Source organism: Gordionus sp. m RMFG-2023, chromosome 1, assembly GCF_954871325.1.
Source record: "Gordionus sp. m RMFG-2023 chromosome 1, tfGorSpeb1-WG-v2, whole genome shotgun sequence".
Lineage (NCBI taxonomy): Eukaryota > Metazoa > Nematomorpha > Gordioida > Chordodea > Parachordodidae > Gordionus > Gordionus sp. m RMFG-2023.
Window position 1 is genome coordinate 12,707,753 of NC_088775.1, and position 15,353 is coordinate 12,723,105.

Genomic DNA, 15,353 nt, shown 5'->3' on the forward strand with positions numbered 1-15,353 from the left:
AAATTGAAGAGAGATGACAAAAAAGTTAGAAAAAACTAAAAAGAAAATTTAAAGTAACCGAAAATTATAGAAAATGACATTTTAGGATTATTAAAACGACATCGAATTTAAAAACAATTTAAAAGCAATATAATAAATACCAGTTTTCCTTTTTTGAATGGCAATTTTTCGTCGAATCTTTTTCTTTTCATATGGTGCTTTAACATTTTTGATCGGACCTTTTCCTTTTTTGTTCGGGTTTTTGCACTTTTTATTTTTTATCCTTTTTTGATCAGATTTTTCCACTTTTGATTGGACCTGTTCTTTATTTTTGATCGGGAACTTTCCCTTTTTGAATGGGAAATTGTATAATAGATGCCTCTTATTTAACTCAAAATAAAGTTAAGTTAAATTTATTGGTTTTGTTAAAGCCCATCTCATCAAATGATGTGATACACAGATTGATAAATTATGCATTTAAGAGTGTACATGCGTAACAGCTGAAGTGTACACAGTGGCATAGTGAGGATTTTCCAATTGGGGTTGGGGGGAGGTTTTAAAGAAAATTTTGCCCTTTTCCCACCAGCCTTCGGCCGACTCCATACTATAAAGAATTTTTATATGTTTTTGATATGATGGCTTTATAATTAAAGTTGACTGAACAATCACTAATTCGAAAATATGGCAATGTTTTGTGCTTAATTAGTATCTGCCTTTAACCAGTATAATAACCAGTATAAAGGAAAAAATATATAAGTAACAAGATTTTGGTCAACCTTAAGATTAAAAAGTGACTGAAAGTATTATTCAGTAAATTTTATCAATGTTTATATCATAATTGTATATTAATTTAATTCGTTTGATAGAGAGTATAAAGAAAAAAGAAAATTAACAGTATAGACGTGCTAAAATGGAAAATATAAAAAACTGTATATCTGATGTGCGCTTATATAATGCCTGATAATTACTTTCAATTCCTCGCTCAAATATGAGAACCACGAAAAGAAACTGCGTTATAAACAAAGTGAATACTATGACGCCACGCTCTAAACGTGAAGTGAGCCAAGCTTTTGGAAACACTAATTCTGAAACTTATATTAAACCTTTAATTAGGGCTTTATTAGTATATTTATTGCTTTTAGTTGGTCTAATGAGGAAAAGAATTATTGATAAAAAATAAATAATTGGGAAGGGAATATAGAAATTCTAACTATCTGGTTAGCTTTAATATTTAGTGCCTCATTAATTATTTAATCAATCTCGCTAGTCATAAAAAAGTAATCGAATTATGAGTCAAAAACTATGATACCACGTCTTAAGCGTAAAGTTCGCTAAATATCTGGAAGCATTATCTCGAAAATTTATGTCAATAATTATTAAGTATTTCATGGTGCTTTACTGCTTCAACAAAATATTTCTGACAAAATAAAAAAATTAACAAAATTGGCATCATGCAAGAAGGAAAATTATAGAAGCAATGAACAATATGTAATACATGATTAGTACTTACTAGTTAATCTATCAGTTTTTTTTTCAGCCAATTAATAAAAACCAGTTATAAGCGAAATAAAAATTATGACAAGTCTTAGGCTGAATAAATATCGAATTTTAAATAATAAAAAATCAATTTGGTTTAAATACATTATAAGGTTTCTCTTTCCCCGATTCAAGATATTTTTAAATCTTATGATTCTATGATCTTCATAGATGTTATTTTTTCTCTTCAGTTTGTTTAATAAATATAGAAGTAATTATAATCTTATTAAACCAGATAAAACGAAGATTCTAGAAGTACAAAAGCAATTTGAAAATTTTTTTTTTTCATTTTAGCTTTCACCTTTTCTGGTGGTAAGCTTTTCCAATATCTCTTTCCACTTTATTACTCATGCTATCTATTTTTATCTTTAATTTATATTTCTGTATTCTTATCGATTCCATTTGGATTTCCCACCGGAGTATCGCTATCGAGGCCATTGTATCTTGATTTGAAACCGAAGTATCAATTGACAGATAACCCACCGGAGTATTCCTCACACCGAAGTATCAATATCAACAGATATCCATCCCACTGTTCTTATCGATTACATTGGATTGAACGGCCCCAGAGGTCAGCATTAACTTTGCACTGGCCAAGAGATCGTTATCATCCTTGAATGACCCATGAATTAAGCTGGACATCTTATTTGGTTTATTGGACAAGTATCCTAGCACCCGGCTGTCCAAGCCTGTCGATGATCGGGGTGGTATTTCTCAGCTCAGAAATTCATCTTACCATATGCCTATACACATCCATCATAGAAGAAAACCCTGAAAATATTTAGTTCCTTACCAGGATTGAACCTGGGACCTTCGGTTTCCAAGCATACATCCTACACCACTACGCCAGCGATAAAAAGCAATTTGAAAAATTAAATAAACTAAATATCTAAAATAAGTTTTACTATTATCATTATAAAATATCCTATCATTATTTTAAAATATGAGACGTGATGTGGTTAAAACTTTGATATTTTTATTTTATATTTAATAGCGACATAAGTAGTCAAATAGACTTGTGGCATATCAATGCTTATCATTTGTTGAAATAGGATAAATTAATGATGGAGTAACAAATTTGACAAGAATTTTGCAAGATAATTTAAAATTTATTTTAAAAATATAAAAATAATCAAATACATCATAATTATTATTTATTAAAAACATAAAAATGGTAGTTTTTTTAAATTTTAAGCATTTACTATCCCTATCCCCCCCCCCCATGTAAACGCCCCTGGTGTACACTTTTAATTAATGAATTGCCAATCTAATGTATATATATTGGGATCTCAATATATATCATCATAATGTCAATAATTTGGTTATTAACAAGTTCACATTACAAATTCAAAATTTTATTTTGTTATTCAATCATATTTGAAATTAATCGTATTAATAAAAAAAATTTTTAAATATAAAACAATCTAACAACCAAAACATTTACATATTTTTCCACATAATTTTTTTGGAGGTTCCTTTTGAACAGATATTTTATCGCGAACGTCAGGTGTCTTCGCAAATTTTACGCGTGGATTTCTAAATTTAAAAATAAATATGTATATAACATATTCAGCAAGAATAAATGTATAGCAATTAACGTTCTATATTTTATGAAATTCATTTATGGGGTGTAGTTAGCATATAGCGTCTGAAAGAGAAAATGGGGGGGGGGGGTAAGAACTTATCTTCCAAATTTTTAAAGGGGGTGGTCAGGAGGATATGTGGTATACATCGAATGGGGGTCAAATTTATTGGGGAGTTACCAATTATATTTTTGGATGAAATAGGGCAAAATATATTTTATTTAATAAGCGTGGAAATTTTTTTAATGAGAGTCTATAGTGAATTTTATTTCTGTCATGTAGACACTGATAGTATAGACCATGCATTTGAGATTCCATAAAATGGTTAAATTTTATGGACTTAACCATTATTTCTTTGATTATTATATTCTATAGCTATTTTTATCCCAAGTCACAATTTATTTTCCAAAAAGATTTTTTTGACAATGTTCAAACAAGATATTGATCAAATTTTGCCTAAAATTCTATATCTTTTATAAATAAATACTTTGTGATTTTTATGTACAAAAAATTTTCACTATAAAATCACATATTTCTTTTTCTTAAAAAAAAAATCGATTTATTTAAAAATCTCGTCTGTCAGGTTTTTGATATTTTGAAAGATTTTTTGTTCAAAATTTTTGTCAAAAAAATCTTCGAAAAATCTTTTCAAAGATATTTTTTTCAACCTCTTTATATTAATATAATAAAAGATGGTATATGGGCTTGAGCTGTATAAAAATAATATGCTTCAGCCCCGACTATTTATTAATAATTGGACAAATATTATATAACATAGAAACATTTATATATTATAAATTAATTTCAAAAATTAATTTTTGTGATTAGCAAATCTTATAACAGTGAAAAGCCTTTTAATCGTCTGCCAATTCAATATACCTTAATTATTCATCCGTTATTCCGTAGTTATTATCAATAATTTTAAACTCTGGAGAATACGGTAAAGGTACATTCATTAGAAAAATTCTTGACATATTATCAAATAGTAAGGAAACGGTTCGCGACATTAGAAGAAGATTGGTAAGAAAAAAATTCTCAAGCAAACGATTCTCCTCGCAAAAAATTCAGCTCAAGAGAAAAAGGCTTCGCGGATAAAAATAAGCATTCACGCCTTAATGAGTTGCATGCAAGTATAATCCTAAAATTGATAGGATATGCGCATGCAATAGAAGATTGGTGCGGTACATTTATTCATCCTGTAATTGCATAATATTAGCTAAATGTTTTTATATAGTTATTCCGAAGGCAAACCTATTAAGCCTCCAAAAGCTAAAAAAAAACTTAATTTCCCTAAGGAAAGAAGTGATCTTAATTCATTCTCCACCAACCAGAATTTACCCTGCATTTGCTAGCGCGAATTCGCGGGCTAAATATAAAAAATATGCTGTATTTGTATTCTTCATCGCCAATTCGCGCTAACTGTGAATGAGGGGTTATACGTTTGTTCGTTTCAAAGGAAATGTCACTCAATTTTCGCATAATAAAAACAACCTAATTTATATTAGTGGTCTGCAAATGGCAAAATTAGACTTGGCCTGGTTCAGATTTATTTTCTTTCTGACAGGTTACAATTTTTACCGGGTTTTTAAAATCTAGAAATATATTCCAATCAATAATGATTGATTTGGGTTTTAGGATTTTCTTAGATAAACACAAAATGTAGAGAGCGTCGGATATCCTCAATATTTGCCCGTTCGACCTATTAATTATTTCTGGTCCCAAAAAATTTACAGAAGTATCCCGGACATTGCAGATTTTGAATTTGTATATATATTTGATTTTTGATTTCATTTAAGTATAATTTGTAATTAATAATAATAAAAATTGATTATATTTTAATTACAGGGAATTCAATCTACACTCTCCCCCTAAACTAGTGATTACATCATCCCCTTATTCCCTAGAATATTTACCCCTCCCATAATACTCCCTCCATCTAAAAAAATTAGCAAGACCATAATCTCCTCCTACCCCACTTAACCTCCTTTTCTTTTTTATATTCATTGAAGATGGTGAGTCATACCCCCTTCTCATAGGCATATCCTGAATCATGGTAAGGGGGTGAGGAGTAGTTTTACGCCATGAATTTTATTGAGGGCCTATAGGTTCAATTATTGTAGAACTTAAGCTACATTAATTAGATAAAATAAAAATTTGGGGTTTTCACTTTTTTTTTAAATTGTAGTCATTATTTTAATTTATTAAATTTTACTAATTTTTCTTTCAAATTCTTCTTTATAGTGATATATTGTATTAATATTTGTTTGGGGAAGAGAGAGGTGTAGGGGGAAATATTTATTACAAATAATATTTACGAAAACAGGATAAATTTGCGATACCCCCCCCCCCCCTCTAGGTTACAAGCCTGTATATGAGATATTTCTAAGAGTAGAAATTAAAAATATAAGAGGGGAAAACTTTCTTTTGCTTTGTTCTCATAACTAATGTTCTTCTTTTTTTATCTCGGACTGGAACTAATGTAATTTGTTAAAAGTATAATTTCTTCATAGCCTTGCAAAATAAATTGATTTTTGTGAAAAAATTTTAAAACATTTTTATAATCCTGGTTATTTAGCTTTTCCATATACACATTATCCCGGGCACGTTTGGTTTGATTTAAAATGAATCAGTTAGACAGACCTCGTGGCGTGTCCTGGTTCGACTCATTATAAACAAGTGGTTATTTAGCTGGCTATATATCTACGATTAAACAGCCTAAAAATAAGAGAAGAAAAAACAAAAAACCCTATTGGTCCTTCATAACTAGTTGTAGCACTGGTCGGAATCCTATCCTCACCGCCAACATCTGCAGCATCTAAGTATACAATTTTCGTAGATGTGTTTTCCCTCATCTTACGCTTTTCGAAGTAATCCCTATAATTTTCATCTTTCCTAATCAAATCAAACCGTACCCCCCGATCATCGATCATTGCCTCTCGATGCCCAGTAGGTGGTAACAAATACTTGATGTCACGTTCGGGCCACACAAGGTCAAATGATATATTTTCATTTGGAGTGGAATTTTGTGGAGTTATACTAGGCGGCAAGTTTATCATTCTTTGCATATATTTTGCATCATGTGGTTTGCTGCCCTGTTGAGCATAGGTCATAGACACTGACCCTTCTGGTGAAGATGGAAGCTTGCCTGACCAGTCGAAGTTAAAGTCATATTCCCACCCGTAAAAGTAAATTAACTCTTCAAGCAAACGTCGCAAATAGGCATAATCCGGTGTTTCCACAAAATCTAATCCCCTGGCGTAACGCAGAAATATTTTAAATTCATCCGGCCAACCATGACACAGCTCGTCGGGCGATGTATCTCTTTTCATCTCAGCTATTTTGCGGTATTTTTGTTTGGATGAATCTGTTTTGATCAGTTTGAGTCCTTGCCAAGGCAGTGAGCCTTTTAAAAAGTATAAAAACATGTATGCCAGACCCTCTAGATCATCCCTCCTACTTTGCTCCAATCCAAAATGGGTATTGACAGACATGTATCTGGCCGTCCCAGTCAAAGGTTTTTGTTCTCTAAATTTTATATGCTTGCCTTTATATAGATATATATAATATTATTCGTTTGGACCAGAAACAGAACCAGGAATTCTCAAACCCGGAAATCTAAAAACCAGAACCCGAAACTCTCGGTAAAGGAAATTCAGAAAGCAGAGGTTGCAAGCAGGGCTTCGAAACTTTAGATAGCAGTTCGGTTTATTTCGGTTTTTAGTTTAAAAAGGTTTGGTTCAATTTTGGTTTTTTTTTGAAGAAATTTATGTTGGTTCGGTTTAGAATTTATAACAGTTCTTTTCAATTCGTTTCGGTTTTTATAAATTTGATTTTTTAAAAATATTAATCATAAACCTTATATATATTTATATTAGAGAAAAGTCTTTTTAATTTGATAATTTCTTATCTAATTAAATAGTAATTTGCATAATCTCTACTAAATTAAGTATATAAAATAAAAACAATAAACTTGGTATTGATTGATTTGAAGATAATGGCGATTTATTTGTAAAAAATTTTAATTTGAAAAGAAATCAGGAATTTAAATTGCCCCCTAAGGAAAATTCAATTTCAAATTTAGGTTAATAATTTCTAATTAATTATTTAAAAAAGATGTCATGAACCGGTTAAAACCGGTTCAAAAATATTTATTACAATTCGGTTTGCTCTTTTTATATTTTCTTTATAAATACTGTTGCGGTTAAGAAAATTATAACGGTTCGTTCCAGTTTCACAATTCAATTCGGTTTAAAGCCCTGCTTGCATCTCTCTGGGCCAAAAATCTAAAAACCAGAGTCTGGAACCCACTTTTTAACTTTACACAAAATTCATTTTGCATTTTCCAGGAAACGGTTTCAAAATCAGTTCTAGAGTTACAAGAAAATTCTAGAATTCTAAAGAATTACAGCAAAATTCGAGAATCCTCGGAATCGCATTAGATTTAAAAATCAAAACTAGAACCCATTTTAATTTTAAATTTTAGGAAAACCGGATTCGGAATCCTTTCTATTCAAGTTTCAAAATTCTGCTATTATTAATTGTTTTTTATTTTTTAGTTTCGTGAAAGATTAAATACCATTTTTATCGATGTATTCCTTGGCCAATCCAAAGTCGACCACCCAAATTATTCCTTCTGTGCCATTCGATCTCTTACCTATCAAGAAATTCTCCGGTTTTATATCCCTGTAAACCAGCCCATAATAATGTATATACTCTATACGGGTGATTAGCTGGATAGCTAACATGAGAACAGTTTTAAGCGTAAATTTCTTGTTGCAATACTGAAAAAGGTCTTGTAAACTGGGTCCCAGCAAATCCATCACCATAACTTTGTACTCCTGACACGTTCCGAAGTAATATACCCTAGGAAAACCTTCGGCATACCCCTCATTGTCGCCGTGCAGCCGACAATACAAATCGTATTCGCGTTTAAGTTGAGGTATCTCTGCATCATTAGGTTCTATCTTTACCGCGAGCGTTTCGTTGGTAATTATGTTTCGGCAGTACCTCAACTCTCCGAAAGTTCCCGATCCGATATGCTTTGCTATGCGATAACGATTATTGTCTATTCCAATAATAATCCCTTCCAAATTGTGCTTGGTGGAGGAAAGTCTTTCTTCATAGTCCGCTTTTAGGTAAGAATTGGAATCTTTAGCTGGATTCATTATACATTATGTCAAGTTACCTCATAATTTGGAGAAAAATAATCTATTATTTTAAATAAAAAGTTAAGCATTAAAGTTGGAATTTAAATAAATACTCTATTATTAAATTTTACATGCGTATCGAATTAAAAGAGTTATATGATTATTAGTACTTATTTATATATAAGTAAATAATTCAACAATCATTCGTTAAGATTTTAATATTTTTATAATATTGTTATACTTTTTAAGGTAGTCAATCATAATTAAAGACTTGTTTGATATGGCAAGTTTTTGATTCCATTTTATATTGTCTCTTAAAATGATATGAGCAGGTAATTCTTTCTTTCTTTCTTTCTTTCTTTCTTTCTTTCTTTCTTTCTTTCTTTCTTTCTTTCTTTCTTTCTTTCTTTCTTTCTTTCTTCTCTTAAATCTTTAACAGTGTGAACGTCACTAGTTTTAATATCATTATTCCCAATAATCTTTTTTAAAATGATCCTTTTAAAATTAGACTACACTTAGTTTCATTCAGAATAAACATGGTTTTATAAAAAATATGTAGGTTTATAATATATAAAGTTTTAATAATTTACTCACCCCTCTCTATCGCATAGGGGAGGCTGTGGCTTGAACCATGAAGGTTGTTGCAAAATCTTATAAGTCCATTTTTTCACTACTACCTATCCTCTCCCACCAATTTCACCTTATGTCATACTCCCCATTCCCCCCCCCACCCATAGTAGAAGAATCTGTTTTTTTAAATTGATATTTATAGAAGAATACAATAATATTTGCCAAAAAAAAATTAAAACGATTTGTGATAATTTCATATCATAAACATTTAGGACATATAAAAACTTGTTTTTGTAATATCTAATTTAAATTTGATATATAAGTAGTCCACAAGTTCAAGGAACAGAACAATACCTATTTATAAGGGTCTTAAACATTGAATTGTCGAGTCATTGTATGGGCTCTGCTACAAAATTTTCCTTAATGGCTGTTTCTATCATAGCAGTACCGCCACTAGGAGAGAGGAGTGGGGGTGTGCAGGTGCTAAAGCCCCCTGAAGGACTTGAAGAGCCTTCTCAAAATTTTGAAATTTTTTCTTATACCACTAAAAAAAAATAAGTAAGTTAGCTAAAAAAAAAAGAAGGTAATTTTAGATAGATAAGCTAAAAAAAGAAGGTTATTTTGAAAATAATTTAAAAAATTTTTTGAGCCTGAGATTGTAAAGGCTAGTGACGCTCCTGTATCTGAGATAAAATCCTACAAATTTTAAGTGTTAGGCGGAAATAGTTAAGAAAATTTAAAATTAAAAATCGCAACATTTTATTTTTTTCTTCGGACCCCGCCACATTCCCATGACGGGCCCCTTAAATGCGATACGTTACTAGCTTCCATCATCAAAATTTAAAAAAACATAAATGTTAATTCTTGATGGATTGTCATCTTTAGGGAAGACTTTCATTTATCTATTTATCTTTTCTATGTATTTAATATGCCCTTTGCACATAACTTAAATTAGATATGCGAAACTTACTTCTAACAATACTTTTATTTTATTTCAACCAAAAACACGATGATGGTAGAACTGTATTCTATTACGGGAGGCGGGACGGGCAACGCTGGCATACCCTTTATAGAGCTGAAACTTTAATCAGGATATCTTTAAAAAAATTTTATTAAAAAATAAATATTCTTTTTTTTAATATAAGACAATATTACATATTTTTTTAAAAAGAACATTTAAAAAATAAAATATCACGAATCAAGGAACATTATTTTTTAAAAACATTTATTTTATACCACTATAAAAAATTGGATGAAAAAAATTCAAAAAGTATATTGTATAATCAAATCATAGTAAAGTGCAAGGCGACGTGGTTTCGTACCAGACTCCTGATTTATTGCTGCACCTTCTAAATTGTTTTTAAGCCAATTATGATTCTTACTTATAAAAGCTTGAGCCATTTGATCGTTGACAGATCTCCGCTGATATTTGTTCTCAACTATATCTGCCTTTTTTTGAACATCGACTTTATTGATTTTATAGTCATTATTATCAAGATTTGCCATTTATATCTTCACTGGGTTTATTGTTTGCTGTAAATAAATTTATAATTCAATTCATGAAAAAATTAAAACTAATCTAACTTTTCTTCTTCTTATTTTAGGTTCTGAAGTCTCTGAATAGTGATTTTTTATTTAGGAAGAAATATGAATAAGTAAACGTATTTTAAAGATATCATCAGCAAAAAGGGTGTCCAGGCAGCTTATCTGAATAGAATTTAGAAAAAAACAATAATGAAGGCGAGCTAAGGACGCAGCTGTAGTAATCGGAATTTAAAAATATTTTTTCTTTCTAAATATAAGGATTCGGGTTTTGGGCCACTGGTTGTTTTGAAATTTTTTAACCCACCTTCCTAATGTTTAAAAATTATTTAATGGCTGATTTAGCTTTTAATATATATATTAAACATATATAATATGCAATGTTATGAAATAAAACTCCTATTTCTAATAAATTGAAGCCTGTTCTGCTCATTTAGCCTTAAAAATATTAAAAAGTCACCCACCCACGTCTGCCCATTACTTGAAATTTTTAACCCGCCGCCATCCGCCTAATGTTGAAAGTATTTTAGAAAACCCGACCACGCTTTCCGAAATAGGGGCGGGCGAGGGCGGGTGGGCTAAAACCCCACCCATTGCAGACCTCTAATGTAAACAATGATAAATCATTTATTTATATAGAAAAATTATTCTCATCTTTTTCTAAAAACTTTTCTATTGTGTAGAAATTAAAAACCCAGCTATTCATGATCAATATAAATTTTCAGAATTTTTAAATTTTTTTATTGAGCTTTAAAACTATTATATACATTCTTAAAAATTATAAATTTTATCATATTTTTAATTAATTTGGTAACTTGTTTTATAAAAATTAATCAATTCAAATTATGAATGTTCCCAATTAATATATAAATATATTTTCTTAAATATTAACCGATTTAAAAAATTTAACTGAAGATCCATTTTATCGGATTTGATTGTTATTAATAATATAAGCCGATAATCGATACTTTCGATCTAATAAAATATATCGGTACATCCCCTACTTATTGCATATTTGGCAGAATATTATATTTCACTTAGAATCCCCATTTCCTTAATTACTTAAATCAACGATCCCAGGAACAGTTGCATTTAAACAAGGTCTGTATTATGTGTTAATCTTAAATCAGAAGTAAGGTGGGGTTTATCAGCAGCCTCCCTCAGATATATTAAAATAGATTATTGTCGCTAAATTTAATAATAATGAAAAATATTAAGAAGGCTCAGCCCATATCTAAAAAAGCATTTTAATCCCAGGTTCAGTCAGTGGTATCAAGAAAATATAGGCCAGGTCTATTAAAAAGTTAAAACTTGGGCATTGCGCATAGTCTTCAAAAAAGGGCATAGGAAGAGTAATATGAAGAATATACATATCAATCCGCGACAAAATGTATAACCAAGAAATGATAATGCCAAAAACAACATGTGTTTAAACTTAATTCGTATATCGTGAATGGATAAACTTGGATAATTGGAGATATAAGGACAAACGTTAAGTTAAAAATTATATGTAAAATGTTATGGAGTGTTTATTTAATTATTAATCAGAGTTTAAAACGCTCCTCAAAATAAAAATTACCAAAGATTTTAAATATTCTTAAGATTTATTAAAAGTAGTAGATTATTTTGAGAATTCTCAAATAAGATTCCGGATTAAATTTTACTTAAAATTCAAAAATCTTTTCTAAAATCTATTTAAAAAATTCTAAAAAATTTTGAAACTTTCAGAAATTTTAAAATTTTAATTATGTTAAATTCTTGAAATTTTAAAAATTTTATAGTTATATTTTGGACTAGTTTCTATTTTTATATTAAAAAAAAGGCTTACTTCTCTTTTTTGTTAAAGTTTCAAAAGTTTGCGAATTTAATTTTTTATATTTTTGGCCTCGCCTTAAAAAAAATCCACTTCTATAATTTTCAGTATTTTTTTGGGCAATATTTTTTTTCTAAATGTCTATTGAGGCATGTATAACAACTTAATTTATAAAAAAATTTTAATTATATTTCAATATTATTTAATTACATTGAATTAGTGTTGTTAAACCGCTCAATTTTTTAAAAGAGCTAATCTAATATTTTAACATAAAATATTAGGCAAGCCTAATGATTTTGCTCGTAAGTAATGGAAAGGTTAGGACATCTATTAACCCAAATCTCGAATGTTACATAATATTTTTGGCCTATTGCGTTATCTGTTTTTAAAAATCGAGCGGTTTATAACAACACCACATTAGATTATAAATATCTACTCAACGAATTTTTTATAAGTTTATAACTCCAAATCTGGCCTCTTCAAAAACATAAATCAAAATCTATAAAAATTAGTCAAGTCCATGAAAAAATTGGAAATGAAATTCGGCCGGGCTTATTAATAATAATTTTATCTTGGGCCAGTCACGCGTAGTTACTTATATTTCATAATAAAATAGAATTGCTTAAGGATCATTAAATTTGCAAAGTATTTTTTGTTGATATATAAATTCAATGCATATAACAATTTGGAATAAGATAATGGAATAAATATTTTGAGTTATCTTCCCTATAAGCTTACTTTCCCAAATGAAATTCGGGCAGTGGGCTACAACTCCCGGGCTGAGCCTAAATCCAAAAAAGATTTTGCCATTGAGCCGCAGGCGAGCTAGCGTTTTAAAATTTTGATTTTGCAGGTTACCTTAGCGTAAAGAAGGAGGAGTGAATTGGAGGGCTAACTAACTCAGGATGAGGTTTATCTAGAGGGACCCAGGAGAAAATAAAAAGGGATGGTTCGTGAATTTTAAAATCAATTAGTCAATTTAGATTCTTTTTTAAAATTTATTGGAAATGAATTCATAAATTTAAAAAAATATATAATATAAATAGTTTTTTTATTTTTTATATTTTTATATTTAAAAATATTTAATTTTTTTAAATTTTGTAATTCAAGTTTTGATTGTTGACACTTGAAATAAAGAATAATTAAAATTTACAAGTATACCGTGGTGATGGTGCTATTGAATATCATCATTTTTTAATATTATATTAATGAAATATAGATATCATAATTACAGTTTTTACTATTGTTTTATAAAATAAATTGTCATTTAATTTGTAATGTAATATCTAAATACACTTTATTAAAAAAAAAATTTAATATTGAAGGAGAAGAATTATAAATGAATAATAATAATTTGATACTTATGCACTTCTCAGGAAAAATTTAAAAATAAAAAATTGATCATCAATAATTGTACAATTATAATAACATAAATTGTTTAATTAACTAAATTATCACTTGACAGAAGTCATTATGATGGTGGATGAATGTGTTATTTATTTTTTTAATTATTGTCATGAATTTTATTTTATTTTTTCTTCAAGTTTAAATTTAACCGAATCTTGAAAAAGGCAAATTAAAATATTCATATATTATAGTCTAACAACAACGACTTATAACGATTAACAACATAAGGGATCATATAATAATTTCTTGCTCAAATTATTTATATTCAGTTTAACCTCATTTTAGCTCTTGCGAACCAAATTTCAATGTCCAGACAAAAATCCCATTCCCACAATGTTCGAAAGATAGGATTCAATATAAAGTTTAAGTAATAATTTAGGACATAGCGAGTAAAACTCGCTACACTACTAACCAAATATCTTGCCCAACGTCGAGTTGGCTCTATTTAATTTATCAAAAATAAATAATACTCTTAAAAATAAAAAAAAGGAAATATTTTCAGGACTCAAAATTAGTAGGCAAGACGGGGAGTGGTATAATTCCGGGGTTGCTGCGATCCTTAAATGTTTATTCTCGAAATAGTATATAAATAACTAGATTCTGGTTCCCTAATGTGCGTTCGGTTTTGCTTTAGGTTGTGGTTCCTATAATAAAAGGGGGTTTTACATTGTTTTCTTTTAACGATTTGGTAAAAAGGACTTACTGACTAAGTAAAAAGAGTATGCTTCCCTCCCCCGAGATTGCCCTGACCCAAGGTATCCGCCATTAGAGGTCCTGTTTATATCAATATGTCGGCCCTAAAACATAACTTAACTTTGAGAGCTAGTTTCTAAAAATAATATGGAAGGGGAAAAAAAATTCTAAGAAAGTTAATTTCATGTTTTTTATTGCTCGGGTTGTATTTATTTTGATTTATTTTTAAAGAAATAAATTAAAAAACCAAAGCAATTACTATTACAGTATAATATAATAAATGTTCAAAATTTTTATTTAAATCCGCGATTCAAGATATTAGAAGAATTAGAAAAAAAATAAACATGTTCAAATATGGTTGAAAATATAAGTACGAAATTTTAAAATGTATTTTTTAAAAAATTTTGAAAGGTGTTAATTTTGTTTTTTTCCCCATAGAAATGAGTAATGTTTTATATATGCTTGATGAATGAAGATGGAGATGATTCCTTAAACATTATATGATTGTTGTATTGTTTAATTATATAACTAAGTATATATTTATAATTATTATAATAGTTAATTTTACTTTTAAACTGTATTTTTTTAAAAAACTTTAAAAAAGTAAAAATTCTTAAATTTAAAAAAAATAACATTTATTTACTTTTTGTATTATTTTTTTATTTTTTCCTACCACCGTGGTAGCCATATAGAGGAATTGTTTGACCGAGAGCCGATTTTTTCAAAGTATGTGACATTCTTCCAAATATTTACGAAATTTTTTGAAATTCGTAAGAGAATTTGCGAGTATGATTCTATAAAGGCCTCTAGAATCAATTTATTTTATTCAATATCAGCCCGAAGTTTTTTTTAAATATATATATATATATATATGAATGGGTATTTTATGCTGTAAATCTTTTGTTTTTCAATGACAAAATTAAAATATTTGATGATTTTTTTTGTTTTAATTTAATTCTAAAATATTTAATATAACTCTTTATAAAATTGATGTCACTCAGTTTAGAATTTCAATGAATAAAATTTTGTCAATAAATGGGTAATAATATGGAATAAATATACCTGTCATGCCATCTCCTTCAA

At 28.9% G+C, this 15,353-nt stretch overlaps 1 protein-coding gene across 1 annotated transcript; it reads right to left on the reverse strand.

The window, feature by feature from the left end:
- Nucleotides 1-456: 456 nt before the first annotated feature.
- Nucleotides 457-8,263, reverse strand: LOC135931752 (casein kinase I-like). The gene is made up of 3 exons (XM_065469043.1): nt 7,675-8,263; nt 5,844-6,642; nt 457-583 (listed from the first exon to the last, which is right to left on the reverse strand). The coding sequence occupies exons 1-3, from the start codon at nt 8,261-8,263 to the stop codon at nt 457-459; spliced, it is 1,515 nt and encodes a 504-aa protein (XP_065325115.1).
- Nucleotides 8,264-15,353: the final 7,090 nt, after the last annotated feature.